This window comes from Phalacrocorax carbo, chromosome 16 (assembly GCF_963921805.1).
Source record: "Phalacrocorax carbo chromosome 16, bPhaCar2.1, whole genome shotgun sequence".
In the NCBI taxonomy this organism is placed as follows: Eukaryota; Metazoa; Chordata; class Aves; order Suliformes; family Phalacrocoracidae; genus Phalacrocorax; species Phalacrocorax carbo.
In genome coordinates, this window is record NC_087528.1 from 9,692,174 (window position 1) to 9,717,195 (window position 25,022).

The 25,022-nt window shown below is 51.5% G+C and overlaps 4 protein-coding genes across 11 annotated transcripts; 2 read left to right on the forward strand and 2 right to left on the reverse strand.

The window, feature by feature from the left end:
- Positions 1–1,899: 1,899 nt before the first annotated feature.
- On the reverse strand, positions 1,900–3,555 carry CENPX (centromere protein X). The gene is made up of 5 exons (XM_064467242.1): positions 3,431–3,555; positions 3,281–3,332; positions 3,150–3,203; positions 2,742–2,830; positions 1,900–2,606 (listed from the first exon to the last, which is right to left on the reverse strand). The coding sequence occupies exons 1-5, from the start codon at positions 3,467–3,469 to the stop codon at positions 2,592–2,594; spliced, it is 249 nt and encodes an 82-aa protein (XP_064323312.1). The 5' UTR covers positions 3,470–3,555; the 3' UTR covers positions 1,900–2,591.
- Positions 3,468–15,035, forward strand: LRRC45 (leucine rich repeat containing 45). 8 transcript variants are annotated; one of them, XR_010375455.1, is made up of 17 exons: positions 3,468–3,764; positions 5,310–5,380; positions 5,683–5,861; positions 6,319–6,447; positions 7,034–7,146; positions 7,695–7,753; positions 7,916–7,993; positions 8,839–8,974; positions 9,264–9,341; positions 9,514–9,625; positions 9,799–9,869; positions 11,315–11,407; positions 11,752–11,844; positions 12,780–12,953; positions 13,048–13,195; positions 13,607–13,859; positions 14,676–15,035. XR_010375455.1 is itself a non-coding variant. In XM_064467170.1 (17 exons), the coding sequence occupies exons 1-16, from the start codon at positions 3,468–3,470 to the stop codon at positions 13,801–13,803; spliced, it is 2,028 nt and encodes a 675-aa protein (XP_064323240.1). In that variant the 3' UTR covers positions 13,804–13,846; positions 14,676–15,035. The 8 variants fall into 8 exon arrangements, 7 of the variants coding, with proteins under 7 accessions (XP_064323240.1, XP_064323239.1, XP_064323242.1 ...); XM_064467170.1 differs by having other exon boundaries at positions 13,607–13,846; XM_064467171.1 differs by adding an exon at positions 4,424–4,485 and having other exon boundaries at positions 3,533–3,764; positions 13,607–15,035.
- A 742-nt stretch (positions 15,036–15,777) lies between these two features.
- RAC3 (Rac family small GTPase 3) lies at positions 15,778–21,311 on the forward strand. The gene is made up of 6 exons (XM_064467229.1): positions 15,778–15,942; positions 18,265–18,336; positions 18,616–18,733; positions 19,373–19,435; positions 19,917–20,076; positions 20,194–21,311. The coding sequence occupies exons 1-6, from the start codon at positions 15,908–15,910 to the stop codon at positions 20,322–20,324; spliced, it is 579 nt and encodes a 192-aa protein (XP_064323299.1). The 5' UTR covers positions 15,778–15,907; the 3' UTR covers positions 20,325–21,311.
- DCXR (dicarbonyl and L-xylulose reductase) lies at positions 21,304–24,766 on the reverse strand. Its single transcript, XM_064467217.1, has 8 exons — positions 24,656–24,766; positions 24,479–24,576; positions 24,028–24,182; positions 22,918–22,960; positions 22,510–22,609; positions 22,283–22,347; positions 22,073–22,190; positions 21,304–21,599 (listed from the first exon to the last, which is right to left on the reverse strand). Exons 1-8 carry the CDS (start codon positions 24,711–24,713, stop codon positions 21,496–21,498), a joined length of 741 nt encoding a protein of 246 aa, XP_064323287.1. The 5' UTR covers positions 24,714–24,766; the 3' UTR covers positions 21,304–21,495.
- Between the last annotated feature and the right edge of the window lie 256 nt (positions 24,767–25,022).

Here is a 25,022-nt window from a genome sequence, read left to right on the forward strand (position 1 = left end):
ATTCCCTTCCTCCCATCTTTTTTCAACAAAGCAAAACGGAGCTTTGTACCATCTGAATGAACTTCAAAGTGGCTAGAAAGGGCACCCAGGGTTCCTGGCACTTGTCATTGTCTCCCAGCCTGGCCAACATTTCCCTTCAGGTCTAATTACTTCCAAATGCTCCCAGATGCTTTGAAGAAACTCAGAGGGAGGGGGAGGCATGAAAGAAAGGTGGAAGAGTAAAAAGGATACTCGAAGTGGAGGGAGAAGAATGCTTTAGCAAAAATGTTGATTGATTTCTTACATGACACCCAAACACAAACAGGGAATGTGTGCGGCCGCTGGCAGCAGGGAATGCAAGAGTGCTATGTACAGCTGCTGCCCTAAATCCTTACTGTGGAAAGCAAGGCCTTCTTGAGCTTGACAGGCTGTAAAAGACTTACTACAGCAAACCAAAAAATACTAAAATAATGTTTAAAGTTTATTACTTGAGCGGATGAAGCGTGGGCTGAGCTTACACTCCATAGGACTATCTGCATCTTGGTTCGGGTGCGAAGTCGGATGTACTCGTTTCACAGAAGTCAGAGGTATACTGCAGCCAGAGCTGCTTTGCTGAATTTATGCACGATATACCAGGGGCCAGCTAATAGCCATAGGTAATGGTAGGTGATGATATACTTGTGCTGGTGTGTTTGATTCACAGGGTTAGACTAAACAGAAGCGGTCTGGTTGTAATGCAGTGGGAAGTTGTAATGCACTTTCAGATGCGCTAGTCATGTTTTTTGAAGAGCACAGGCAACATCAAATAGCACTGATTTGCTTACCTATTTTGATTCCATCAGTTTTGACAAAGAGCTAGTACCTTAACTATCCCCTGCAAGTACCTGATATGGGAAAACAGAAGGAAAAGTTCAGGGACACAAGCAACAGTATCATTATTACTGGGGCAGTTTCATGGGTTAAGTACAGGGGTGAGGATCAGGGGACTTCACGTCGCTAACTGTGTGCATTACCTCGGTCAGTTCTGCTGATGCTTCTCCAGTCTTTAAGAGGGACAAGGTGCCCTGGTATTTAAAACTGCAGGCTCTTCAGGGAGGTAGTTGCCAAAAGGAATCCTACCTTCCCACATCAAAATACACGCAGATACCTGATGAGCTGGATTTGTTTCAACATCACTTCTGCTATAGTAGCTGAACTCATCCCTGGGGTTTTGGGGCATTCAAAGGTAGTATTGCTTGCATTTTTTTGCTATTGCCTTTTATTACCATATGGTTGTGGGGCTGAAGGCTGAACTAGGTCAGTTCCTTCATCGGTTTCGTTGTACAGCTGCACAAACAGTTGTCTTGGCAAAGAGGCTGCAGTGCAGAGGGATGGGGTGCTGCTTAAGCTGGTACTGTCATCAGAAAGAATGTGTATTAAATTGTGGTTTTAGTTGAAGTTTCCAGGAGGCTGGTGTCCTGAGTGATGACCGTGATAGCTTGTGGCTGAAAGAGTACGGTGACCTACTGAGCCTTCTCCTGCTACAGCTGTCAATGGGGGGGAAAAAAAATTGCTCGCTATTACTAATCATAAAGACTACAGATAGCCAACAACAGAGTGTGCAATCCTTAAGACACGCTAGTGTCAGCTGCTTTTCGTGCAGCCGGCTATCTATTTCCCAACAAAGCCAGTTCAGTTGTGCGGGTCCTGCCTACATGTGTAAGGTTTCTTATTTCACAGCTTCCCCCCCGGCTCCCCTGCTGGCTGAGGGGCCAGGCTGTCCCATGATGTGGGATTCTCACACATGCTGTTTGTTATTCTGTCCTTTTTCCTTTCGTCCTACAAAGATTTAGAGAAGAGGGTGGGTGAGGGGGAAACTTTGCAAGTCTTTGAAGCAACTTGACTTTCGATGATTAATTGCAGCAAAGAGCCTACACCAGGGAGGGTGACTCGGTTTTAATTTATTGATGTTTCTTTGTGAGAACAAATTTATAGCAGAGGGGAAGCAGCTTCTGAGGAGAATATCAAATGGTTAAAAGGTTCCAAGCATTCTTTGATGTCACAGCCCTGGAGAAATACTGGAAGGTAGTGAGGGACAGACACTGTTTATTTATAAAATAAAGATCAGTTACCTGCTTTTGGCAAGAGTCTGTGACTGAGCTCCTGTTAACAACCTATTCATTAGACAGGCTTGGAGCTGGACCTAAAGTTTCTGCCATAGCTGCCTGCTGAGGTGATGAGAGCCTGAAGTCTGGACGACATTTCCAGCCATTAAATCTTTCCATGCATCTCTGTGAAGCAGCACCTGTTTCTCACATTAGCTGAGAAAGCAACAGCATCTTACCGTGCTGTGAAGCACAGGCTACTGTTAAAGGAGTAAGGCTGCAAGATGGAAATGAGTTACACACTTAGCCAACCAACACAAGCGTGTGGCAGCCGCTTCTCAAAACCAGCATCTGACAGCATAGTTGCTGAGGGCTTTGTCATGCTTGGTAAAGGAGAGGGGAAACAGAGGCAAAATAGCAGAAGTTGTTGAGACTGTTCTTCCTAGAGCTGGACTCTGAGGATGAGCCAGATGTTCACTGTCAGGTCAGGATCTTCTGCTGGCAGGCCACATGTGCTTCATGAGGCCTCTAGAAATCTAGAAGCTGTAAGGAGAGAGCAGCAAGCCAGTCAACACATCTGCTGGGTCCCTGAATGTCTCCCCCAAGGAAGAGGATTAAGCTGCTTCAGCCCACATCCTTATCCTGTTCAAGTGCAGTTCAGTTTCTACAGCTACATACCAGCTGTGGCAGCACTTTCTCCACATGTTCAATATCCACTTTCTCCAGATCCTCCACCTGAGCCTGCCGCACTGCTCGTGCCGCCGCTTCTGCAGTAGAAGTGTAAGGAAGGAGGTGTTAGAGGGGTCGTAGAGAAGTTACCCCGAGGGGGCGGGGGCTGCTTCTCCGGGAGGAAGACGCAGTCCCGGGGGACGAGGCCCAGCTCTCGGGAGGAGAAGCCCGGCCGTCGCTCCTGGTGCAGCGGCGGAGCAGGACAGGAGCACGCCGGGGTGAGCCGAAAGCTGGCTCGGTGCTCGGGAAGGAGACGGGGGTGCCCTTCTGCGGGGAGGCCGGGGTGGGGTCCCTCGGGCCGGTAACGGCGCCCCGTCAGCGTTGGGGCTGACCGTGGGCCCGGCACCGGGCGCTCACCTCGGACGAAGACATTCAGCATCTCCGCCATCAGCAGCTGCGCCTCGCCGTTAACTGCAAGGACAAAGCGCTTACGAAAGGCGGGGAGCCGCCCCGCCCGGGCCCGCCCGTCACCGCCGCCATCCCGGTACCTCGGGTCCGTTCGTCCCGAAAGTGGAGGCGGAGCAGCCGGTTCACCGTCTCCTGCGCGGAGAGGAGAGCGGATGAGCGGGGCGGGGCGGGTGGGCAGCCCGGGGCCGATCTCCCCCCCCCCCCCCCCCCCCCGACCGGTCCCGCCGCACCTTCCTGAAGCCGCCGGCTCGGCCGTCCCGCTCCGCCATGGCGCCGCCGGTTCCCGCCTCCCGGAAGCGCGGGCGGGGCAGCAGCGCCGCGGCCCCGCGGCCATGGAGGAGTTCCGGCGGGCCTACGGGCGGCTGTGCGCGGCGGGCGGCGCGGCGCCGCAGGAGGCCGTGCTGCGGCGGCTGCGGGAGCTCGGCGGGGCGCCGGGCCGCGGCCGCCTCGACCTGGCGGCCCAGAGCCTCTCGCTGGAGACGTGCGGGGCGCTGGGCCGGCTGCTGCCCGGCGCCGCGCCCTTCGCTGAGGTGGCGCTCAGCGACTGCGGCCTTAGCGAGGAAGGTGGGCGCGGGGCCCCCGGCCGAGGGGATGACCGAGGGGGGCTCGGCGGGGCGGTGGGAGCGGAGCCGTTCGGCCGCGGGCCGGACGGCGGGGGCCGCTCGGGGAGGCGGCAGAGCCGCTGGAAGCCGGTCACCAACCCCTTTGTTGCCATGAGGGGGTTTCGCGGCGTGTTCGAGAGTACAAACCGCTGTGTTGGCCTGCAACAGGCGGGGCGGCTGGCGGCTGCCGGGGCAGGAGGATTCAGGTGACAGATAGCTGGATGTAATCGCCAGACCATTAAATCTAGCAAGCACCGAGCGGGGGGTTCCGTAGGGGGCAGGATGAGCCTCCACCCGGTCCCCGCTGCGCGAGCGGAGGTTCAGCAAGCCAGCAAGCCCCTTGTCTGCGAGGCCTGCCAGGGCACGGGCTATTTTCATAGCTCTGTTAGGAAGGTGTGTAGGGCAACAAGCAGTTCTCTACCCAGGTACCTCTTTCTCTGAGAATATATAAGAAAACCTTCTGCCCTGAAAGTTAGGCTCATGCTTTTGCAGGAGCTGTGGCCCCTCCCTAAGTCATATATTTTATCGTAGCCATGTCTTCCGAGTGGCCTGTTTGGAAGGATGCTCAGGCAGAGGGTTGCACACATACAGTAAAACACTGTCTGGTTTTTTTCTACTCAGGTGTAAAACTCCTGTTGCATGGTCTTTGCTCCAACACCACAGTCAAATCTTTAGATTTGAAGGTGAGTCTGGTCAAATGACATTAAGACAAAGAGGTGGGGAAAGAAATAGGAGCACAAGCTTAATCAGGGTTAGAAACAGACAGTCCTGGTGCAGGATTGTTGTAGAAGGTATGTTCTGTAAAGTTCTTGTTTTCAAGTGACCCAGCCCTTGCCCCCCCCCCCGCCCCCGACACCATATCACCACCTTCCAAAGTTACTTTGCAGCTCGTTGTCTGTTTTTATTCAGTTACTCTGTTTGATAGGAAGTTATTGCTGTACATATCTTGTCAGTTGCTGCTTGGTCACATGGGGCATATGTAGGCTTTTCTTTGGGTTTCTGTATTAATCAGTGAGTGGTTTGACTTGTGCTTCTGTAGAGTTTCTCCAACTTCAGCTAGCCTGGGACTCGGAACTAAGCATGCACTTTCAGATGTGATGATCGCTCTACCACAACAGTGACTTTCTGTCTGTGTTCCTTTGGCCCATAGCTATTCCCTTGAATCTACAGTCCTAAACTGCATCACACCTTTTTTCTCATATGTGCTAGAGCTAGCCAAGCTTTTTTTAATGAGGTGTGTTGAAAAGGTCCTGCTTATCTAGAATCAGCATTTCCCATTCCATTATGGGCCATGCTGATCCTGTGATTTTTGCAAGCTCTCAGTCATGATGCCTCACAAGACTAATGGTGTATATATCCACTGTTCCTCCCCGGGGTCTTTTATTTTCTGAAAAGCTGAAAATGTTACTCAGACCATCAGGTGCTGGGGTGTACCTGCTGGTGTTTGATGGGATAGCTGGATTGGGACAGGGTGTAGCCTACTGATCACCTGGGACTTTTGTTTCAGGGAAATAACCTGCGAACTGTGGGAGCTGAGGCCTTGGGAAAACTTCTTAGGCAGAACAAATCCATCAGGAGGTAAAAAATTCTATCTAGCTCTCTTTCTGTTATTTCCGCTGGATGGAAGACATCATTAGAAAAGGGTTGAGGGTGGTTTTTTTGGGGGTAGGAGGAATGTCAAGTGGTGCAATTTCTTGTCAGGGATGGGACAGGTGAAGGAATGAGAACTGGAGGTGCCCTTTCTGAGGATGCATGGCCCTAGTGGCATCCTGCTCTCTGAAAATGAGTCTCTATTAGAGGGACTTGGGTGTTTGAATGGGCACCGTGATCCAGGTGTCATTCAAGCTCTGTAGGCTCCGATCCTGTCTGATTTTCCCTAGCCTAATCTTGGAATGGAACAGCCTCGGCGTGTGGGAGGAGGGCTTTTCCTTTTTCTGCCAAGGACTGGGAGCAAACAAGTTTCTCCAGCGGCTAGATCTGCGCAACAACCAGATCAACCATCAAGGGGCCGGAGAGCTGGCCATGGCACTGAAACAAAACACCAGCCTTCAGGAGCTGGGTAAGAGCAACTAGTTCTTTGGCCACACTTATGTCTCCAGATTCATTGCAGCCTGCCCTGATCTCTTGCAACTGACCCAGTGTCATTCCCAATTCCTATCAGTCTAGGGTGAAAATGTGGCTCTTGGTGCCCAGTTCTTTCTCATCCACAGGTTGTGGTTGTGGAAGGAAGGTTCATGAGATGGAAGTGTGAGGGACAGACTTGTGTACCTTTTGAACTGTAATGGCTTCTTGTACTTTACTGCACTTAAGATTCATCCTTGCCTTTCCTGCTTTGTCTGTCATTTTCCCTCCCTCTCATTCATCTTGAAAACGGAGACAGTATTCACCTCTGCTTGTGCTGAGGCCATCTGGGGTTAGCTAGACATGCCTGTAGTTGTATAAAGGGCATGGTTTCCCTTGAACCCTGTGTTTTTCAAATGTGCAACTACCAAGGTAAAAGTTTGCTTTCTTTATAGATTTGCGATGGAATAATATTGGGCTTCTGGGTGGCCGAGCTTTGCTGAACTGTCTGCAGAGCAACAGGACCCTGAAGAGGCTGGAGCTGGCTGGGAATAATGTTCCTAGTGACATCCTGAAAGCTGTGGGTAAGTATTACTCGTTGCACAGGGAAGAATCAGTAACTCCTTTCCCATTTCAGCATATTAGGGATATAGGGTGCTTGCTGCTCCAGAAGAGAGCTATCCCTCCTCCTCTCCCTTTCTCAACAGCATGTACACAGTGCCCTGCATCACTTCCTCTTGTCCTTTAATGAGGGCTGGTCAGGTTGGAGGTGTCACTTTTATCAGCAAGAAGAAAAAAAATTTTGATTGAATTAGAGATTACTATGCAATGTGAATGCAGGAGAACCTGGGGCTCTAGTTTGCCTCTGAGTAACCAAGTTTGGATACGGCTAATAGAGTCTGTCCTTTGCTGTTGTCCTACCCACAGTGGAGTTGAATGGCTCTCCTGTGGCTGGGGTGTTGATTACCCCATATATAATACTCTCTTCAATTCCACCCCACTTTATGTCTGTGAGGTCAGAGCGGTCGCTCTGTGTGGGCCAGCCTGAGAAGGGCTACTGTCCTGGTGCTTCTGATAGCCAGGTGTCATCCTGAGTGCTATCTCTTCCTGTGGTGCTTGCTATTCTGTTGCTTTAGAAACGTGTGTGCTCTCCTGCTCTCTCTGCATCAGAACAAGCCATGGATCACAACCAAGACCGTCAGACTATTCTGAGAGAGACCCAGAACCGAGCGTACATACTCAGCAAGGAGGTTTTGAGTCTGAAGGATGAGAAGACCAAGCAGGTCAGCAGTCTCACACATTGGCAGTTCAGATGGGGCAGCTGGCATCCTATGCTTTCCCTTGGTGTCCCCATGAAACACTCAGTGACAGGATTATCGTGCACCTGAAGTTGCGCGTGCATCGTTATGGGCGGGCACACAGCGTGATATAGTAAATTGGGTCCTTCCTCTGAGCTACGTTGCCCAGGAATCAAACCCATGACAGTATGGGTATGGACACATGCCCTGTTGAACATACTCACTCCGGATTCTGGAGGAGTTTTGATGATTTTTTTTTTCACCCACACTCGTGCTTTTGAACTGGTTTGATATTTCCCAAGTGGTGAAAACCCAGAAAGATGAGTCTGTTTTCTGACACCTAATGGGGCAGAGTCCCTATAGTTGATGACCTCAGCCAGATGTGCTAATGAACTCGTCAAACCTCCAGTTTGCTTACTTTCAGTAGAATGGCTTGGCCTGTCTTCACCTGTCACTAGGAAGAGAAAGATGGGAAATGTAAATGCTTCAAGTGATGCAACTCATTTTCTCACTGATGTTTGCCTTGTTCACAGTTCTTGGATTTGATGGACACTATAGACAAGCAGAAAGAAGAAATAGCCAGGAGTGGCAGGTGGGTTGAATTTCTGAGTGCTTTCTGCTCTCTCATAGCAGAATTGGGCCTTCAATGGAGGCCCTTTCCATTTCCTGGAAGAAATTATTATTATAATTCTATGATTCTATGAAATTACCCACCCTTTTTTTTTCCCCTTTCTTTTTTTCCACCCAAATGCAGGACGTCTGCAGCACGAGTCAGCCAGCTGCAGGAAGCATTGGATGAGCAACACTCTATTATGAATTCACTAAAAGCCAAGTATGGAGGAGGAAAACCTTAGCCTTCTCACTGTTCTGTGCTGTATAGGCAGTGCCGAGCAGAGCTGTAAAGAAGGGGGATAATCTTGTAGAGTGGCTGGCTTACTGTTTCGCCTAGTTCTGCAGCAATATCTAGAAATTACAGTCAGATCAGGCTTTTGGGTTTGCCATGCTAGATATTTAGCCTGCTTTTAAGTAAAATTACAGTGTATTGGTGTAAGAGCAAGTGAATTACAGACAGAACCACTGCAGATATGGAGGAACCTGACCATCAAGATTGTATGTTGAGAAACAATGAGCTGGCTAAAAGCAGTGTTAGATTGTGTAGAGCCATATGCACGTGACAGTGGTTAGACTTCAAACACTGATGAGCCTGGCTTGTTCAATTCTGTCAGGTAAAGGTAGTTTCATTATGCCATGCCTCAATATGGACATGTCCCTCACGTACAGAGTAAGAAAATTGCTTCTGCTACCTGTGTTTAAAATTCTGTCCCGAATTTTAAGTGACCTTGCAGTGATATAAAATAGCCAGCTTTGTTCTTCTGTGAGAGGGGCAAATCCTGGAGGGGTCCAGGCAGGGAAAACAGCTCATGGAAGATAACACAGGGAAAACACAATGGGATACCAGGCTCTGAGAAGTCCTGGTTCACTCACTGTTTGCAGAGACTGCTGAGTGAAGAGATAAGTGGTGTCCTTTCCCCAGGGACAAAAAAAAAAAAGCCTCATTTAGCTAGCCTGATTTCATCCACTGCCAAGTATGTGTTAATGTCTTGTACGGCGTGGCGGGGAGAGCCCACTGGAAGTGTTCCCCCTAGAAGGGACTCTGGAAAGTGTCTCTCTGTATAGGCTGCAGATGACTGAAGCTGCCCTGGCTCTGTCTGAGCAGAAGGTGCACAATTTGGGGGAGCTACTGAATGCCACAAAGCAGGAACAAACCAGCATGGCTGAGCGCCACTTTATGGAGCTCCAGCAGCAAAAGCAGGTGAGCTTGATAAGTCCTAGTTAAGTTTGAGAGCAGGGTTCCAGGTCAGACCTGGTTTGTATAGATTTGGGGGGTGCTGGATGGGATAGGCAAGCATGATTTTCAGTGGGTTAAATACAGCTGCTGTACAGAAATTCTTGTGTAAATTAGATAAGTGAGTGCTAGGGGAGGGGAGCTGTGGTGTTTTATGGGGTAGGTTGGATTTAGCTGGGTGTGGAGTTGGTTGAAGTAGGTTGGCAGTGCAAGAACTAAGGTGAGTACAGCTTCTTAATTTTGATTCTGTTTGCAGGAAGGTGCTGATCGGGAAGGCAAGCTTTTGCATGACTTGTCTGCTGCCAGTGAGAAAAATCTGCTTCTAAGAAACCAGGTAGGAAAGCAAGTCCAAGGCTGAGAAGCAGGACTTGGGCATTGTTCACTCCTGCTCTGGCTATACGTCCTCTACTTTGATCATTGTTTGTGTCTCTGCTGATTGTTCTGTACTGCCAACTTTCTCTGCTAATAGCAAAAGAAAATCCGTTGTAGTGGTAATTTCCTTTTAGGTGGATGAGTTGGAGAAGAAGTGCAAAATTCAGCAGGATCAGCTATTCCAGGTAAAACAAGACTTGACCAACACAACAGCAGAGCTGAAGCTGCGGGCCGTGCAGGCTGAGGGTGAGTGGAGGAGCAGAAACCGCTCGTGGACACCTATGGGTTGGGATTACTGTCCGTGAGTCAGTGGTGCAAGGCATCCAAGGAAAAAGGGTGGAAGAGTTTGTGACAGAGTATAAATATAGCCTACATAGTAGGAATACCATAACTGTGATATGCATGCTTTTAACCTGCAGAACGATTGGAAATGGAGAAGAGAAGATTTAAACAAAGCCTTGAAGACATGGAATCCCTTCGGTTAAAAGAGGTGGGAATTTGCGGCCTCAAGGTGAGGTGCGGCCCCACCTTGAGTACTGTGCGCAGTTTTGGGCACCACAGGACATTAAGGATATAAAGATACTAGAGAGTGTCCAGAGAAGGGCCATAGAGCTGGTGAAGGGTTCAGAGGGGAAGCTGTATGAGGAGCGGCTGGAGTCCCTGGGTTTGTTCAGCCTGGAGCAGAGGGGGTCGAGGGCAGCCCTCATGGCGCTCTGCAGCTCCCTCCCAAGGGGAGGAGGAGGGGCAGGGCTGATCTCTGCTCTCTGGTGACCAACGCCAGGCCCCGAGGGAATGGCAGGGAGATGTGCCAGGGGAGGGTTAGGCTGGGCGTTAGGGAAAGGTCCTTCCCCCAGAGGGTGGTGGAGCCCTGGAACAGGCTCCCCAGGGAGGCATCGCGGCACCAGCCTGGTGATATTCCAGAAGCACTTGGCCAAGGCCCTCAGAGACCTGGTGTGAATTTGGGGTGTGCTGTGCAGGGACAGGAGATGGACTCAATGATCCTTGTGGGCCCCTTCCAGCTCAGGGCATTCTATGATTCTATGAATGGAGTTTCTGCAGCATCCTGAGGCTAGCCTCTCTTTGGTCCTGACATACAGGCGCCACTGGAGGTCATTGTTTGCTGTCATCTGCTCTTAAACAACTTGAAAAATCAGCGGATTTAGACTTACTATGGAAATAATAGGCCATTTCTACAAACAAAGCCTAGCTGAAGAGATCACAAAACATTCTACCAGCTAGTAAGATTTTGTAGCTTGCAAGAGTATGGGCCGGAGCAGTATGTGGTTCTACAAAAGAGATTTGGAGGCTGGCACTTGTGTCAGTCTTGCTGTGCATAGAGGAAATTATGAATAAGCAGTCTTGTCATGCTCACTGCAATAAAGATGCATAATGGAGGAAATCGAGACATACATGCTATATACAACCAATCCTCTACTGGGGCTCAGCTTGCTAGTTCCTCCTCTGTTATGTTTCACAGGGATTCTGTCTGAGTATGGACAGGACAGGAGGCTATGATCAGCTCTCTTTGGAATGTTCATTGAGGTGTGAAATCTCCCAAAAATAAAATTATACCAATAGATTTCTCTAAAGATTTTTAAATCTTGTAAGAAAAGATATAGGCCAGGAAGATTTTAGCCACATTACAACTAGGAAATTAATCTCTGGTGTTTTCTGACACTTGAAGATGAGAGCTCAGACTCTATCTTTCATCTTGGCCTGGAAGGGATCTCTCTCTAAAGTTCCCAGTTTCTAGAGGGCAGATTCTGACTATATTACAGTTTCCTAGTGTAGCTCTGAGGGAGGTAAGAGTTTTTCTTTGGTGGTAGGTGGGTCAATGAGAGGATGCTCTTTCCCATGCAGAATGGCCACGCTGTTATGCCTGGAGATAGGAGTGGTTTTCTGGCACTCGCTTAAATGGTTTCCACTGCTTTACAGGTGGATCATATGACACAGCACATGGAGGCCAGTGAACGTTCCATGCAGGACAGGATCCAGAGGCTGGAGGCCATCAGGATAGCTCTGGAGGAGGTGAGAATGGATGCTCCACAGGTTTCCTGTGTGGTCCCAAGTAGTGTAGATTATTTCTCCTTATCTGTTCCCCGAGCTAGGTCCAGCACTACCATCTCCTATTCCCCTGTCTTTGGAAAACTTCATCCATTGCTTGCCCTCATATAACTGAAATTCTCATTGGATTTAGATGGCAATCTTGGGGCAAAAAAAGGTATTTAATCTGGGTTTGTTTTCCTTAACAGAGTGAGACAGACAGCTGTGTCACGTTGTAGCCTGTGACTGGAAGCTGCCAATGTGTTCTGGTCAGTGTTGCAGTGATGCAGCTTCTCTGTCTGGAATGATCTGTCATGTTTCTGTGGCAGGAGCTGAGCCAAGTCAAAGCAGCTGCACTCACTGAGCGAGGCCAAGCAGAGGAGGAGTTAATAAAAGTCCGGAATCAGGCACGGTTGGAGGAGGTAAGGACAAGAGCTGTCTGTGGACCCTGCCTCTGTGGGAAGGAGTGGATTTGGTTGCCTAGCCTGTTTTTGTCTGAGGGAACTGCAGAGTAACTTCCTGCTCTGGGTTTCACTGGCCTACAAATAGTGTGATTTCTGAGGAAGGAGTCCTGAAAAGTCTGCTTTGAATTGTCTCCAGAGTGTAACCACTCTCTCCACCTGCTCTCTGCCTTCCAGTAGTAACAGAATTGCTGTGGATATTGTCATAGCAGATTTCATTGAAGTTGCCAGCTTCTGAAACTAACAGTCAGACGTCGATCCTTCTGTTTAACAGCAGCTTTCGTGGGCTGCTCCTGTTTCCCTGGACTCAGAGGAATTTCCTCAGGTGGCTGCTGCTGCCAGATAAAAAAAGTAACTGTAGGACTGAACATTGTGAAAATGGCAATTAAGTCAATGCCCTGTGGAACAGAACAAGGGATGAGGAAAATACACCAAAATGTTAGAATGTAGCATCACAAAAGAAAATGCTTTACTGAGTTACAAAAGTATAAAAGCTGCCATGTGTGTCCGTGGTAGGACACAGCAGTTGCTTAGCTGCATAAAGCAGCATTTCAGAGCCATTTGGGGTATAGAGGAAGTGAAGATAGAACATTAACTGTAAACACCAGCAGTGGCACTGGTGCTTCTTACCAAGGACGTGCCTCTGTTCCTCAGTGAGTGAGCTGGGCTTTGCAGCATCTCCATCAGAATGTTCTCTCTGGCAACAGAAAGCAGCTTAGATTCACTCCTGAATGCAAGGGAGAAGTGCTGTATCTATTATGGCTAAGTCCTGTGCTTGTTCTTCAGTGCCAGTTGACTCAACCAAGGGTTCACTGTGTTGGGAACAAAAAGGGGATAATCCCTGTGCAGGAATGGAATAGGATGGACGTATTTTCATTTTCCTTCGTGCCTTACAGCAGCAACGACTAGAACACCTAGAAGAGAAGCTGCGGCTGATGACTGAGTCACGGGATGAAGCTCAAAATTGTTGCCTTAAGCAAAAACAAATGGTTGCCGAGGCCCAAGCGAAAGCCAATCAGTTGAGCCTGCATGCTGATGGACTCAGAAGGCGGATAGAGGAACTTCAGCAGGTGATTAAGGCTGGAGTAGAGATATAGTCACTGCAGGGGCAGAACAAGTCTCTGAAGTTGTTTGTTTATTCGTGGATTTGTCTTTGTGTGTCAGGACCTGAACAGTAAAGAAGAGGAGAAAGTGACAGAGGTGAATAAAGTGAAAGTGGAATTACAGGAGCAAATTGGACACCTGCAGGCTGAACGCACAGCACAGGAAGGGCTGAGAGAGAAGATTTCAGCCCTGGAGAGACAGCTGAAAGGTGATGGATCCTTTCATGCTTCCCAAATGGTAATGCTGGGTTACCCAACAGCGGGCCTGGAACTGAGCTACGCTTACAGGTAGTGACAGCGGTGCTTTCTGCCTGTGCGTACGACCATGAGTAGTACCCTCCATCCTGATGTATTTGCAGGGATTCTTGCCCTCATTTTATAGAGACCCAGACTCAGATAACTACCCAAAGCTGCACAGCAAGCAAAATGTTTGGATTTCCTGCACAGTGAGGTGTAACATCTTGTCTGTGCAAAACCTCTCACATTGTCTCATGCAGCTTCTCTTGTGTGGCTGTTGATCATCCTCCTTCCCTTGCTTTTGGCTGTGCCTATAATGTGTTGTTCCTGTCTATTCTAGGGATGCCATAATTTTCTTTATTAATGCTGCTCTTCTTTCACAGTCCTATCAAGTAATCACCGCGAGGCACTGCTGGACAAAGAAGGTGAGATCTCTCTGCTTCTAGAGAAGCTGAGAATGAAAGAGGCTGACATCTCCAGGATGAGGGAAGAAGAGGCCCAGCGAGCAAGTTTCTTGCAGAATGCCATCATGGCGTATGTGCAGGGCTCCCCCTTGGGAGCCCACAGTTCTAGGAAATGAAGGCTTGGCTTAAAGAATCCAGATACCTGCTGTCAGGAAGAGGGTGAGCAGCTCAGGTACAGCCCCTTCTTTCTAAGCAGGACAGTTTTGTCACGGTGGGGTGACACGAAGGCTTGCAAATGTGGGAAATCGCTCTTCAGAAATCTTGCTCCCAACTGCATAAAGGAGAGGAGGAAACAACCGTCCAGGGCTGGGATAGAGGCTCGTGGGTCTGAATTCATGATGTGGAGCCCTTCCCCTGCACTGCTACAGCATTTGAAGTAGTTTCTGTGTTCTTTTACACAGCACCAGCCTGTTGGCGCACCCCATTATTACCAGGGGTTGCATGTTCCCCGGGCAGCGGCCTTTCTGAAGCATTTGTTTGGATGCCAGGGCTGTTTGCAGTGAAATTGGGTAAATGATGGGCAGCAGTATTTACGGTTCCCTCTAGGTGGGAGCCATTTACTTTGCTCATGGGGTCCCAAAGCTGTTGGAAACACCAGATCTTACCCACCTGTGCTTTTATACCCAGTGCTTATGGGTGGAAGCAACGGCTGACAGGGCTCACTTTGGGTCTTTTACCCTGCCCTTCCGTGGCCCCAGCTGTGGTGATGGGCAGTAGATATGCATTCATTATATATAGAAACAGCTGTGCAGAGGGGGACTGCTGTACGGTGCTGTCCATGTCCTTGTTGGACAGCTGGGCTTTGGCCATGGTTGAAGCCTCTGTAACACCAACTGACATGGAAAGGGTAGGGTTAGGGTGTTGGGGGGTCAGTGTCTGCACTTCCCCACTGTGAACTGCAGCCCTTGGCTGGAGTTCTTGTGGCCAAAACACAACAGGATTTTATTCTGCTATGACAAATGGCAAAAATGTCCTGCTGGCTTCTCAGGATCCTGGAGCTGAGTGCTGTCTTGTGGGCCTTACCCTGGAGAGGAGCAATGCTTTGAAGTTACTTCTCTGAGCACAAAGGGGAGAAAGTGCTTCCTTTTCCTGGCAACAGAAGTCCTCATGTGGCATGAAGAAAGGGAAGGGATGTGAGGGTCTGAATTGGAGAAAACGGAGCCCTCTGTCAGGACAGCAGTTTCAGAGCCTCCTGTTAGTTTCTCCAGTGAGAGAAACGAACTTGTACATATTTTAAGAGGCAACTGGAAGACTAAACTTTGTGTGGACTGGTTGGTTTGTGTTTGTGATTTTTCATATTGGGTTTTGCTCTACTTTTTTAATAAAGAGCTTTTGCATTTTGCCGTAACACCAGGCAGTGACAAGCTGGATGTTTGGCTGATGTGGAGGGAGGGACTTGCTGCTGTGTTAATCTCATGAAGATCCTGCTAGCCTGTCCTGGAGCTAAAAGGCTGTTGTGGGTGGTTAAGCTAAAAATGCCCACAGGTTTTGGCTCTGAACTAACGTAAAAGCAAGAAGCTGGGGATCCTCTTGGAAGGAGAGAGCCTGTGTTGAAGCTGGATAGCCTGTGGATGCTGGGCCGCACTGTAGGCCAGCAGGTAAGGGAAAAAGCAAAGCCTGTTGTTTTAAGACAGTACCACTCCACGAGTCATCTCTGTTCTTGGCAGAGTAGTGGAGAGGTAGGGGAATCCAAGTCACCTCTATGCTCTAGGATTTTTGCTGCCCCATCTTTGTTCCTCAGCAGCTCGTGGCAGATGATGGTGAAGTTCGCAGCCAGGTTTTAAAGCTTTGCCCTGGAGCAGGCAGCCGCAGGCCGGGGGAACCGGCCTCTGCAAGGTGCTGTTTGCCCCTCGGGGATGGTGTGCGCCAGCAGCCGGGGGGCAGCGGGCGGCTGCCCGGAGAAAGGGGTGCCGGGGGTCTGGGGTCCTGGGGCGGTGCCGGGCGGTGCCACACCTGCGCCCCGCCCTTCGCGGGGAGCCCCGTCGTCCCCGGCCAGGCCCCACGGGAGAGGCCCGTGGCGGAGCTGAGCGGGCCGGCGGGAGGGCTCCCGCCCCGGTAGCGGCGGGGCGGGCCCGGTGCGACGCCCGCCCCGCTCCGCCCCGCCCCGCCCCCGCCGCAGGGCTCGGCTGGGCTCGGCCGCGCTCGGCTGGGCTCGGCTCGGCCCCGCCCGCCCGGGCTGTCACTGCGGCGGAGTCGCGGCAGCGCCGCCATCGCGGGCAGATGCAGGCGATCAAGTGTGTGGTGGTGGGCGACGGGTGAGTGCGCGGCGGCCGCGGGGCCGCCCCGGCCGCGCCCCGACCCCCCGCACAAAGCGGGCCCGGGCCCGCCGGCGCCGGGGGAAGGGTGGGGGGGGGGGGAGGGCCCGGCGCGGCCCCGCCCCGCCGCCCGGGAGAGCCGGCTCCGCCAGCGGGAGGCGCGGCGGCGGCGGGGCCCGGCCGGGGTGGGGCGGGCGCTCGGCGGGGCTGCGGGCGCCTGGCCGCGGTGTCCCGGCCTCGGCCCCTCACCTGCGGGCGCCGGCGGGAGGCGCGGTCCCTCCTCCGGTGGGCCGCCGGGGTGCCCGGGGGGCGGCCCTGCCGTGCGCGGCGGGGACGAGCCGAGGCCGAGCGGGCGCCGCTGCCTCCGGCGAGAGATCGGGCCTTGCTGCAGCGGCGGCGGCCCTTACGGTCCGGCCCGGCGCATCCCGCGCCTCCGCAGTTCCTAAACTTGGGTCTTCGTCCCTTGACGCTGCTCGGTTTCACATCTAGGGCAGTGCTGCCTGGAAAGCAAATCCCTCCTTCTCTCGGGCTTTAAATCTGTTTCCTCGTTATTTTATTAGGTGCCTATATTTTGCAATTTTTCATCGTACCAGCGGGATCCATCACAAAGTCCTCCCTAAAAATCTTGATGTTCACAGATTCCTCTCGTATCTCAGGTTCTCCTCTTATCTCCTTTTGTTGGTGGTGTTCCAAGGTGAAATACGTTGCTGTTTCTGATTCCACCACGTGCCTCTTGCCATCCTTCTCGCTCTTTTCTTTAGGTTTTTCCTATATGCCTTTTTCTGAGAACACATCTGTATGCAAGATGCAGGAATGCAGTAGATTTATGGTGCTTTGTAACTTTTTGTAGCTTGTCCTGCATATCTTTCCCCGTAATTCCTGTTTGCTTTGCTGATAACCACAGCGAGCGCAGAGATGAGGTATGGGGAACTAAACGTGAACTGGTCGTAGGCAGGGACTGGTCTTCCCACCTTCCCATGCATGCAACCCCCGTCAAATACGCATTTGGAGTGAGGCTTTCCACAGGTTCTGGCCTGTGGGAGCTAAAGAGGGGAGCAGGAGGAAGGAAGAGCCACCCACCAAAAGAGCACAGCCTTCTTGTGGAGGGGAGAGCGACAACTGGGAGCACAGCATGTGGGAAATGGACTCAGCTGAAGGTTTGCAGTCCAGTGTTTTGCTTTAAGACTAAATTGATAGTGCAGAGACTAAATGAACTCCGATACCAAAACATTTTAATCACAGATATGTGTGGTTTTTTGTGAGTTACCTGACTTACCTGTTTGGCAGGAGAGAGGTCACAGTTCAGGAGGAATGTTGGGCCGGTCAGTATAGTGGTTCCTTACCCACTCTCCCTGTTCTCCAAGGGACGGGACCTGATCCAGGGCAAAAGCCAGGTGGATTACTTAGCAGTTCTCACTGTGTTTTGTGTCATCCTGGTGCAGGACTGTGTGCCCCCCCCTGGGGACTCTCGCTTACTCCTGATGTCTTTCCTTAACTCCAGTTATGGAATTGGGTAGAAAATACCCATCTCTGTTCAGCTTGCTCGGGCACCTAACAGACAGCCTTCCCTGACACTGGTGCTCATGATCTGTTTCTCTGGAATGTTCTCTGCAGTTCACAACTTGCAAGGTTGTTTACACCCCCAGTACTCCTCTGTTCTTACAACTAAGCTTTTCCCTGATCCTACAGGACTAGCTAAAGTTTACATGCTTAAACTGTTGCCAGGCCCAGCCCCTGCCAGCTGCCACCACTGGGTTGACCATTCCCACCAGTCTTCAGCAAAGCCCTGAGCTGATATTTTCAGTGGTCTCTGCTGATGCCAAAATCTCTTTCCAAATTGAAAGTGGTCAATTTTAAAGTTAACTTTTGTTTATGGATACTTCCCCCCCCCCCTTTTTTTATTTATTGACATTGAATTCCTCTATCTGAAGAACTTGAGTAATTCTGTGTTGCACATTTTTTCACCTCCCTGTTTACCCATTTTGCTAGATTATTATGGATGTGTTGAACCCAGCACAGAACCCTAATTCATTCCCTCTCTTTTGGTTCCTGGAGCAAATATATTTTTGCCTGATGTTTTGCTGAGGCTGAATGGGTGGGGAAGAGAAGTGTGAGACAGCAGCGTCAGGTAAGTGCTCAGGCAGGGTGCATTTTGTGAGTTCAGGCCTGGCCCCTGACAGCTAGAGAATTCCAGCCTGCTACAGGTTTGTTTTCTCACATGATAACTTTTTACCTAACCTTGGTTTTGGGTGGGGAAAGGGTGAGTTTTACAGAGCTTCCTGCCGTACCCTTCTTTATGCTTGTCACTCTTGTCCTCTGCAGAGCTGTAGGGAAGACCTGCTTGCTGATCAGTTACACCACGAATGCCTTTCCTGGAGAATACATCCCCACTGTGTGAGTAATGGCCTTGGGCTTCAGTTGCTTTTTGCTCTGTAGGCACGTGTCTGTAAACGTTGGTTTTGTAGGTGAGGAGAAGGCTGTCCCAAATGAGATTATGAACCTCACGCATGAGGATGCTGCTGCTGGTACGGCTGTGTATGTGGGGAGGGCAGACCATCCCCACTGGAACTGTGTTGCAGTGTCCTATCCTGATCCACTGCCCCCTCGGATTTTGTATAGAGAGATGTGTGGGTCACAACAAGATCGTCACTGATGGGGACTCTTCCTTGGCAGGTTTGATAACTATTCTGCCAATGTCATGGTAGATGGAAAGCCAGTGAACCTAGGCCTCTGGGATACAGCAGGGCAAGAGGATTATGACCGACTACGGCCTCTTTCCTATCCACAGACGGTGAGTGCTGGGGATGGAGTGGCTTGTGACTGCTCCTTCTTGGGGACAGGGAAGCTCCCAAGGACAGCCAGGCTTCTTTCCTTTGAGGAAAGTCTAAGTTCCTGCAGCTGTAACTATAATTCTGGTTGTTTAAGAAATATCACAGCTGAATTTCTCCTAAGAGGTTGTCCTGTTCCAGTCCCTGCTTCGCTATGGTGTTTGAACAGTTATGCGTGCCATAGGGAGGCTCAAGTGAAAGGAATGTTGTGGGGCTACTGTGCAGCCGAGCCACGTTCCATATTCCCATTCTCTCTTGGTGGCACAGCTCACCGTTGGGCTGCACTAGCAGTGTTTCCCTGGCTGTAGCAATTCCTACATGCCCCCCTACCAGGGCTGAAGCCCACGGCACTCTTAAGGTATTGTACCACAGGCTCTTAACCTGCAGAGCCTAGTGTTATAAAAGAGATGAAGTCATACACTTGAAGTCCATTCCTTCCCTATCTGAATTAGTTTAGCACCCTTAATGGGGAAGAATTTCTTACAGCCACAGTCCTTGCTGGTATTGGAGGAAGTTGTCCTCTAAGAGGCTCCTTCTCTACCCTCCCTCTATTATCTCTGGCTGTTCCTTTCTATGCCGCTGACCCTCTTGTTTCCATACAGGATGTTTTCTTGATCTGCTTCTCCCTTGTGAGCCCAGCCTCCTTTGAGAATGTCAGAGCCAAGGTAAAGTATTCTTCCTCTGGGTGAAACAGTGGAAGGGAGGAACCAGTGAGGTCCCCTGCCCCACCCAGCACCACACCTACGAGGCCAAAATTTCTAGCAGTCCTGTTTTGATAATGGAAGTTCGTAGGCTGCCGGTTTTTAGAGGGGCCTACTCCTGGCTTCTTTGACTAAGTTTTTGCCGTTTTGAATCTGCATCTTGAAGTAGATAAGGGATGTCCTAGAAGCTAAAATGCAGTTACGGGAAGCACCATGTGCAGAGTTGGCTGGCACCGTCTGTCATGATTCCACGTCTCCACGCCTTCATTGTAACATCTGCACCAATCTCTTTCTGCAGAGCATATTCACAACTATAGGCAGTATCCTGTTCAGGTGTTGCTACCATGTCAAATAGTAGTAAAAACCTTGTTCCTAACAGTAGATGCATCCTCATGGTTGTATCCACTGCCATAGCTACTTTTCTTATCATGTCTCTCTGTTGCAGTGGTACCCTGAGGTCCGACACCATTGCCCAAACACACCCATCATCCTGGTGGGCACCAAGCTGGACTTGAGGGATGATAAGGACACCATTGAAAGGTTACGTGATAAGAAACTGGCCCCCATCACCTACCCCCAAGGTTTGGCCATGGCTCGGGAGATTGGTGAGTCTCATGTGCTGGCAGATCTCCCTGGCACTGAGCTTTTTGTTTTGGAGTGGCTGAGGGACCGTGTGTCCTGGTAGGACTGGAGTGGTTGAGCTGGAGCTCTCTTTTTCCTAGGGTCGGTAAAGTACCTCGAGTGCTCTGCCCTGACGCAGCGGGGCTTGAAGACGGTGTTTGATGAAGCCATCCGGGCTGTGCTCTGCCCACCGCCTGTGAAGAAGCCTGGCAAAAAGTGTACCGTGTTCTGAGGGCTGTGGCCTAGGTGCTGGCTCAGCATGTTGTCGTCCTCTGACAGATTGCATATTAGCTGGGTGTTTCTGGAGGGGGCTGGGATGTGTAGGGCCCTTCATCATGTACGAAGTCAGTGTTTTTTAAATGTCTCTTTGATTTAACGTCAGTGTTGATGTGAAGGGGCAGCGGGGGCAGGAGACTAGCTGGGGGCTGTACAGCCCCAGGGGAGGTACAATGGGGAAGGCAAGGTAGCCCCTTGGGGCAACAGGCTGTTTTGGCTCTCCTGACTCCAAGCTGAAAGGGCTGAGACATCCATCCTGTCCTGGAAACACCTGGTTTTGACCTGCAGGTGAAACAGGGGGTGAATATCCTCGTGGGAGTGGGAAGGGAGCTGGTATGAATGGTGCTGAATGAGAAGAGCGGCTGGGAGAGTGGTCGGGTCTCCCTGCCCAGCCTACTGTGGCTAATAGTTAACAAACTGGTGCTCTAGCAGATACGTGCCTGAGACTGTTAAAAGAAATCATGACCAGCCCCAGAAGGGGTTGAAGTAAATCACATATGAAGCTGAAGAACTAATCATTAGGTGCTTTATTGGGTACTAGCCAAACTCAGCGAGTGAGACAGCTCTGTGCAATCAATGTATTTGCCTTTTTGTGTGTGCACGCCCTCGGACAGCGTGGTGCTGCTCCCTCCCATCAGTCTTTGGCAGGGCCTCCCCCCCCACCCCCCGATCCAGTCTCTGCAGAGCAGGGCTGTGGTTGTTGCCTCTGTTTTGTTTTTTTCTACTAAAGACAGCAAAGGAAGCAATGAGGAGTCTGCTAACTTCTTTCCCTTCCCACTGAAAGTGCAGGCAGGCTCTGTGGATTTGGATGGAAGAGGGAGAGCTTCTGAAGGGTTGTGGGGGGGGAATAGGGTTGGAAGAAAGACAGGTCCAATTTATAATCATCATGTAGAGTGACAAGATAAAACCTTATTTGGTGCAATAAACATTCTCCATGACGGCGTATGTGAGCTTTATTATATAGCAGCCTTCTAAAGGTAATTTTCTGCCTCACTTCTCACACAGGTTCCAGCCCTGCTGCCCCTCTTCTCCAGCAAGACTGGTCTGTGTCATTGTTTTCTATCCAGTTTACATCTATGCAGGACTAGTATGAAAATTAAGGCCAGGTGTGAAATGCAGGTGTCATCTTAGGAGACAAGAAATCCCCCATCAACCATCAGCGAGCTGCCAGTTGTCATAGCACTCTTATCACTCAGCAAGAAGAGAATGCTGTTCACCACATCATCCACCTCTGGAATCAAACAGAGGACATCCAATGCACCCCTCAAATTGAGCTAGAAAACAAGCATCCCAAAAGGTATGCCTCTGACCTCTACAGGTAACTGGAGCAGGGAACTATCTCCACACCCAAACTGTGCTTGACACAGTATCCAGGACAGTGTGGCTGAGAACTGGACATCACAAAGTCCTTGTTGTGATCAAACGATACTTGGTTCACAGCAAGCACCTACACTCCCCTCCCAGTCACATTTTGAACAACAGAGCAAGTGCATTTCACTTGTCCTAAGATGAGAAGGCTGTAGAAGAGGGGAGATACGGCTGATTCTTGCCCTGTCCTCACCAAATGCTTTAGGAATTCAACCACAGCCATCCAGCGGAGTTGTGACTTTGCCCACAAAAGGTACTATGGCTGTGATGCCAGACAGAGGGGAGGCTTGGAGGAAACAAAAGAGCCCAGCCTGGCAACCAATCTACACCACTGACCTGCAAACTTTCCCAGCGGAATCCGATTAATCATGTTAGCAGATTTCTTAGGGTCACTCCAGTTAATTCTCCCCATGTCGGTCATAACCACTGTGGGGTTCACAGTGTTCACCCTAATCTGGGACCAAGAGCAACAAACAACCTAACCACACTGCTCTGAGAAGAAATGCTCAGCTTTCACACTTCTCTTTCTCTCAGAAAGAATCCTACCTTGTGGGGTCCCAGTTCCATTGCCATTACCTTGCTCAGCATATCCAAAGCACTTTTTGTGGAACCTTCAAGAGACGGGAAAAACAGGAGGCATTTAAGTGCGTAGCTCTTGGTCTGGATCACACAGAAGTATTTCACTGCCCAGAATCGCAGCCAGCAGCTTGGTGGCTGTGGGTCTCTAGCTAGTCAAAAATGAGGGGGGCACTGCTAAAGCTATGCATACTTACAGTAAACAGCATGATCCTGCAGAGCACGCTGAGATGCCTGGCTAGAGACATTTACGATAGCACCTGGCACCCCCTGTGCAATCATCTGCCGAGCAACAATCTGGAGGGGGGAAGAGAAAAAAAGATGCCAGAATTGTAACAAGAGAAATCATTATTTCATTCAGTAGGAATCTTGCTGGGCTATTATGGTAGCCAAAGAGCAAAAACATCCAGAGGAAGTAAGTCCTCACTGCCTCCCACTTATGGGAGAGAGTGAAAGCAGGAGTGAAGGGGCTGTACGTGCAAAGTGTCAGGTTAACTTTGGATTACAGTCCCTTTAGCCCCCACAGTGGACCCTTATCTCCGCTGTGCAGCACAACTTAGTCACTACTGTTTGTGGAGACAACTGCAGTGACGATTCTTCCTCACCTGGGAAACATGAAGCACAGCCCCAAAATTCACATCAAGAGACCTACAAATAAATCAAATGTAAAAGTTACGGAGGGGGTTGCAGCCCAGGCCAGAGAGGAGTTGTTTTGGGAGGCAGCAGAGGACAAGGGTCGCTGGTCTCTTGGGACCGCTGGTGATACTCTAGAACACGACACGTGCCGGCTGACTGGCTAGTGAGAATGATTAGCTGTGCTTTCAGCAAGAAACCGCTCACTGGATGTCAGCGATTTAGTGTGCGTGAGGAGGTGCACGCGTGCATCGTCACACTTCTAGCAGGACTTGGCTTTTCTTCTGTCTGCCATGTAGTCCTTCCTTGGTCAGGTTTTTACCTTTTAGTTCTGCAGACTGGTCCTAGTAGAATCCATACACTTTATACTCCAGTCACAAAGGAATCTTTTAGTATAGGCTGACAACAGCCATTCTTCATGTAGGGACAAAGCATGACCCATCTTCCCAGAAGGAAGCAGACTCGCCGTATCCTGCATCCTAAAGCTTAGCCCCAACTGAAACTATGGATCTTTTGAGAAAAAGAGATGTCATGTTATTGCAGTCAACAAATTTAATTTTCCACTGTCAAAGGTTTACGCTCCCTTACCTGGCTTTGTCTTCTCTGTCTGAATTGTCTTATTGACAACTGCCTTTCAATTTAGCAGAGACCAAGTCAGAGCTAGACTGGAAGCTCTGACCTCAGTTAAGAGCAAAAGGCACTCTCCTGTGTAGGCTGGCTGGCACGTGCACGCCACCATCCAAGCGGTGAAACTGCAGGTTCTGGCTACTCAGTAACTCTGGAATTTTGCTGTGTTTCCTTTTGATGTTTACAGGGTGAAAGGTGATTATGTAAAGTATTAAAACACAGTAAAGAAAAGAAAGTGGGCATAAGCAACAACAATCAAACCACTGAGAGAGGGACCGCTGAGTATTTCTAGAAGTGTGTGTGTCTGTCTGCCTGGTGCCTTGCACCGGCTGCTTTCCTTCATAAGAGACATCAATCTGTGGGTAGCTTTGCCCTAGTTTTTGCCGTTGGCAGCTTTGCAGAGGCTCGGCGGGCGGCAGCTGCCCGCCACGGGCCCGAGGGCAGCGGGCACTCACCGCTGCAGGGCGGCCCGCGTCACATCCAGGAAGGGCTGCAGCACCGCCACGGCCGCGTTGTTCACCAGCAGCTCGAAGGGTCCCGCCGCGCCCACCGCCGCCTCCGTGGCGTCCCAGTCGGCCAGGTCCAGGCACAGGGGCTCGATGCCGGGGCACTGCGGAGATGGTGGGCTGGGGGTCCCGGCTCAGGCTTGTGCTGGGGCTGTCCCGAGGCACGGGAAGGCGCTCACGGGATGGGAGTCCCAAGGCTGGGGGGGGTGTCTGTCCCAAGGCCGGGGCGTCCCAAGGCTGCGGGGGTGGGGGTCCCACCCAAGGCGAGGGGCGTCCCTCTCACCCAAGGCCGGGAGGGGGGGAGGGTTCCAAGGCCAGGGGGTCCCACCCAAGGCCGGGGGGGGGGGGTGGGGGGTGTCCCTCCCTCCCTCGGCCGGGGGTCCCGGGGGCCGGCCTGTACCTCCCGGGCGAGGCTCTCCAGGTCGGCCGCGGTGCGGCTCAGGGCGGTGACGCGGGCCCCGGCCTTGCTCAGCGCCACGGCCACGGCGCGCCCGATCCCTGCGGGGGAGACGGCGTCAGTCCCGGCCCCCGGCCCGCCCCGGCCCCCCGCCCGGCCCCTGGCCCGCCGCCCGGCCACCTTTGCCGGCCCCAGTCACCAGGGCCCGGCGGCCGCAGAAGCTCGGGTGCGGATCCATGCTGCGGGCGGAGCGCGGCCTGGGCGGGCCGGGGCCGAGGCGGGGCCCGGCAGCGGGGCGGCCCGAGGGGGCCGGCGCTGGCGCCGCTGAGCCTTGCCGCTGCCCCGGCCCGGGGGGCGGAGGGCTGGCGCCGAGGGCCGGGGGCTCCAGGCGCTACCGGGGGCGCTGGGCCGCCGCTCGCCGGGGCACCGGCAGGGAGGGCAGCCCCCGGCTCCCCCGCGGGGGCGCGGCGAGGAGCCATTTCGGGGGTCGCCCGGCGAGAGGCAGGCAGGCAGGCAGGCAGGGGTGAGTTTTCTTGGCTCTGCTTCT

Excerpts from the sequence above, each read along its gene's own strand:
- DCXR (XM_064467217.1), bottom strand. The coding sequence starts at position 24,713 with ATGGATCCGCACCCGAGCTTCTGCGGCCGCCGGGCCCTGGTGACTGGG. Across the intron at positions 22,961-24,027 it reads ACGCGGGCCGCCCTGCAGCG|GTCTCTTGATGTGAATTTTG; the intron begins GTGAGTGCCCGC and ends ATTTATTTGTAG. Across the intron at positions 22,191-22,282 it reads TGGAACTGGGACCCCACAAG|ATTAGGGTGAACACTGTGAA; the intron begins GTAGGATTCTTT and ends TCTTGGTCCCAG.
- CENPX (XM_064467242.1), bottom strand. The coding sequence starts at position 3,469 with ATGGCGGAGCGGGACGGCCGAGCCGGCGGCTTCAGGAAG. Across the intron at positions 3,333-3,430 it reads GAGCCGGCGGCTTCAGGAAG|GAGACGGTGAACCGGCTGCT; the intron begins GTGCGGCGGGAC and ends CTCTCCGCGCAG. Across the intron at positions 2,831-3,149 it reads GCTGAATGTCTTCGTCCGAG|AAGCGGCGGCACGAGCAGTG; the intron begins GTGAGCGCCCGG and ends CTTCTACTGCAG.
- LRRC45 (XM_064467169.1), top strand. The coding sequence starts at position 3,468 with ATGGCGCCGCCGGTTCCCGCCTCCCGGAAGCGCGGGCGGGGCAGCAGC. Across the intron at positions 6,448-7,033 it reads TGACATCCTGAAAGCTGTGG|AACAAGCCATGGATCACAAC; the intron begins GTAAGTATTACT and ends TCTCTGCATCAG. Across the intron at positions 7,754-7,915 it reads GAAATAGCCAGGAGTGGCAG|GACGTCTGCAGCACGAGTCA; the intron begins GTGGGTTGAATT and ends ACCCAAATGCAG.
- RAC3 (XM_064467229.1), top strand. The coding sequence starts at position 15,908 with ATGCAGGCGATCAAGTGTGTGGTGGTGGGCGACGG. Across the intron at positions 18,734-19,372 it reads CTCTTTCCTATCCACAGACG|GATGTTTTCTTGATCTGCTT; the intron begins GTGAGTGCTGGG and ends GTTTCCATACAG. Across the intron at positions 20,077-20,193 it reads GGCCATGGCTCGGGAGATTG|GGTCGGTAAAGTACCTCGAG; the intron begins GTGAGTCTCATG and ends TCTTTTTCCTAG.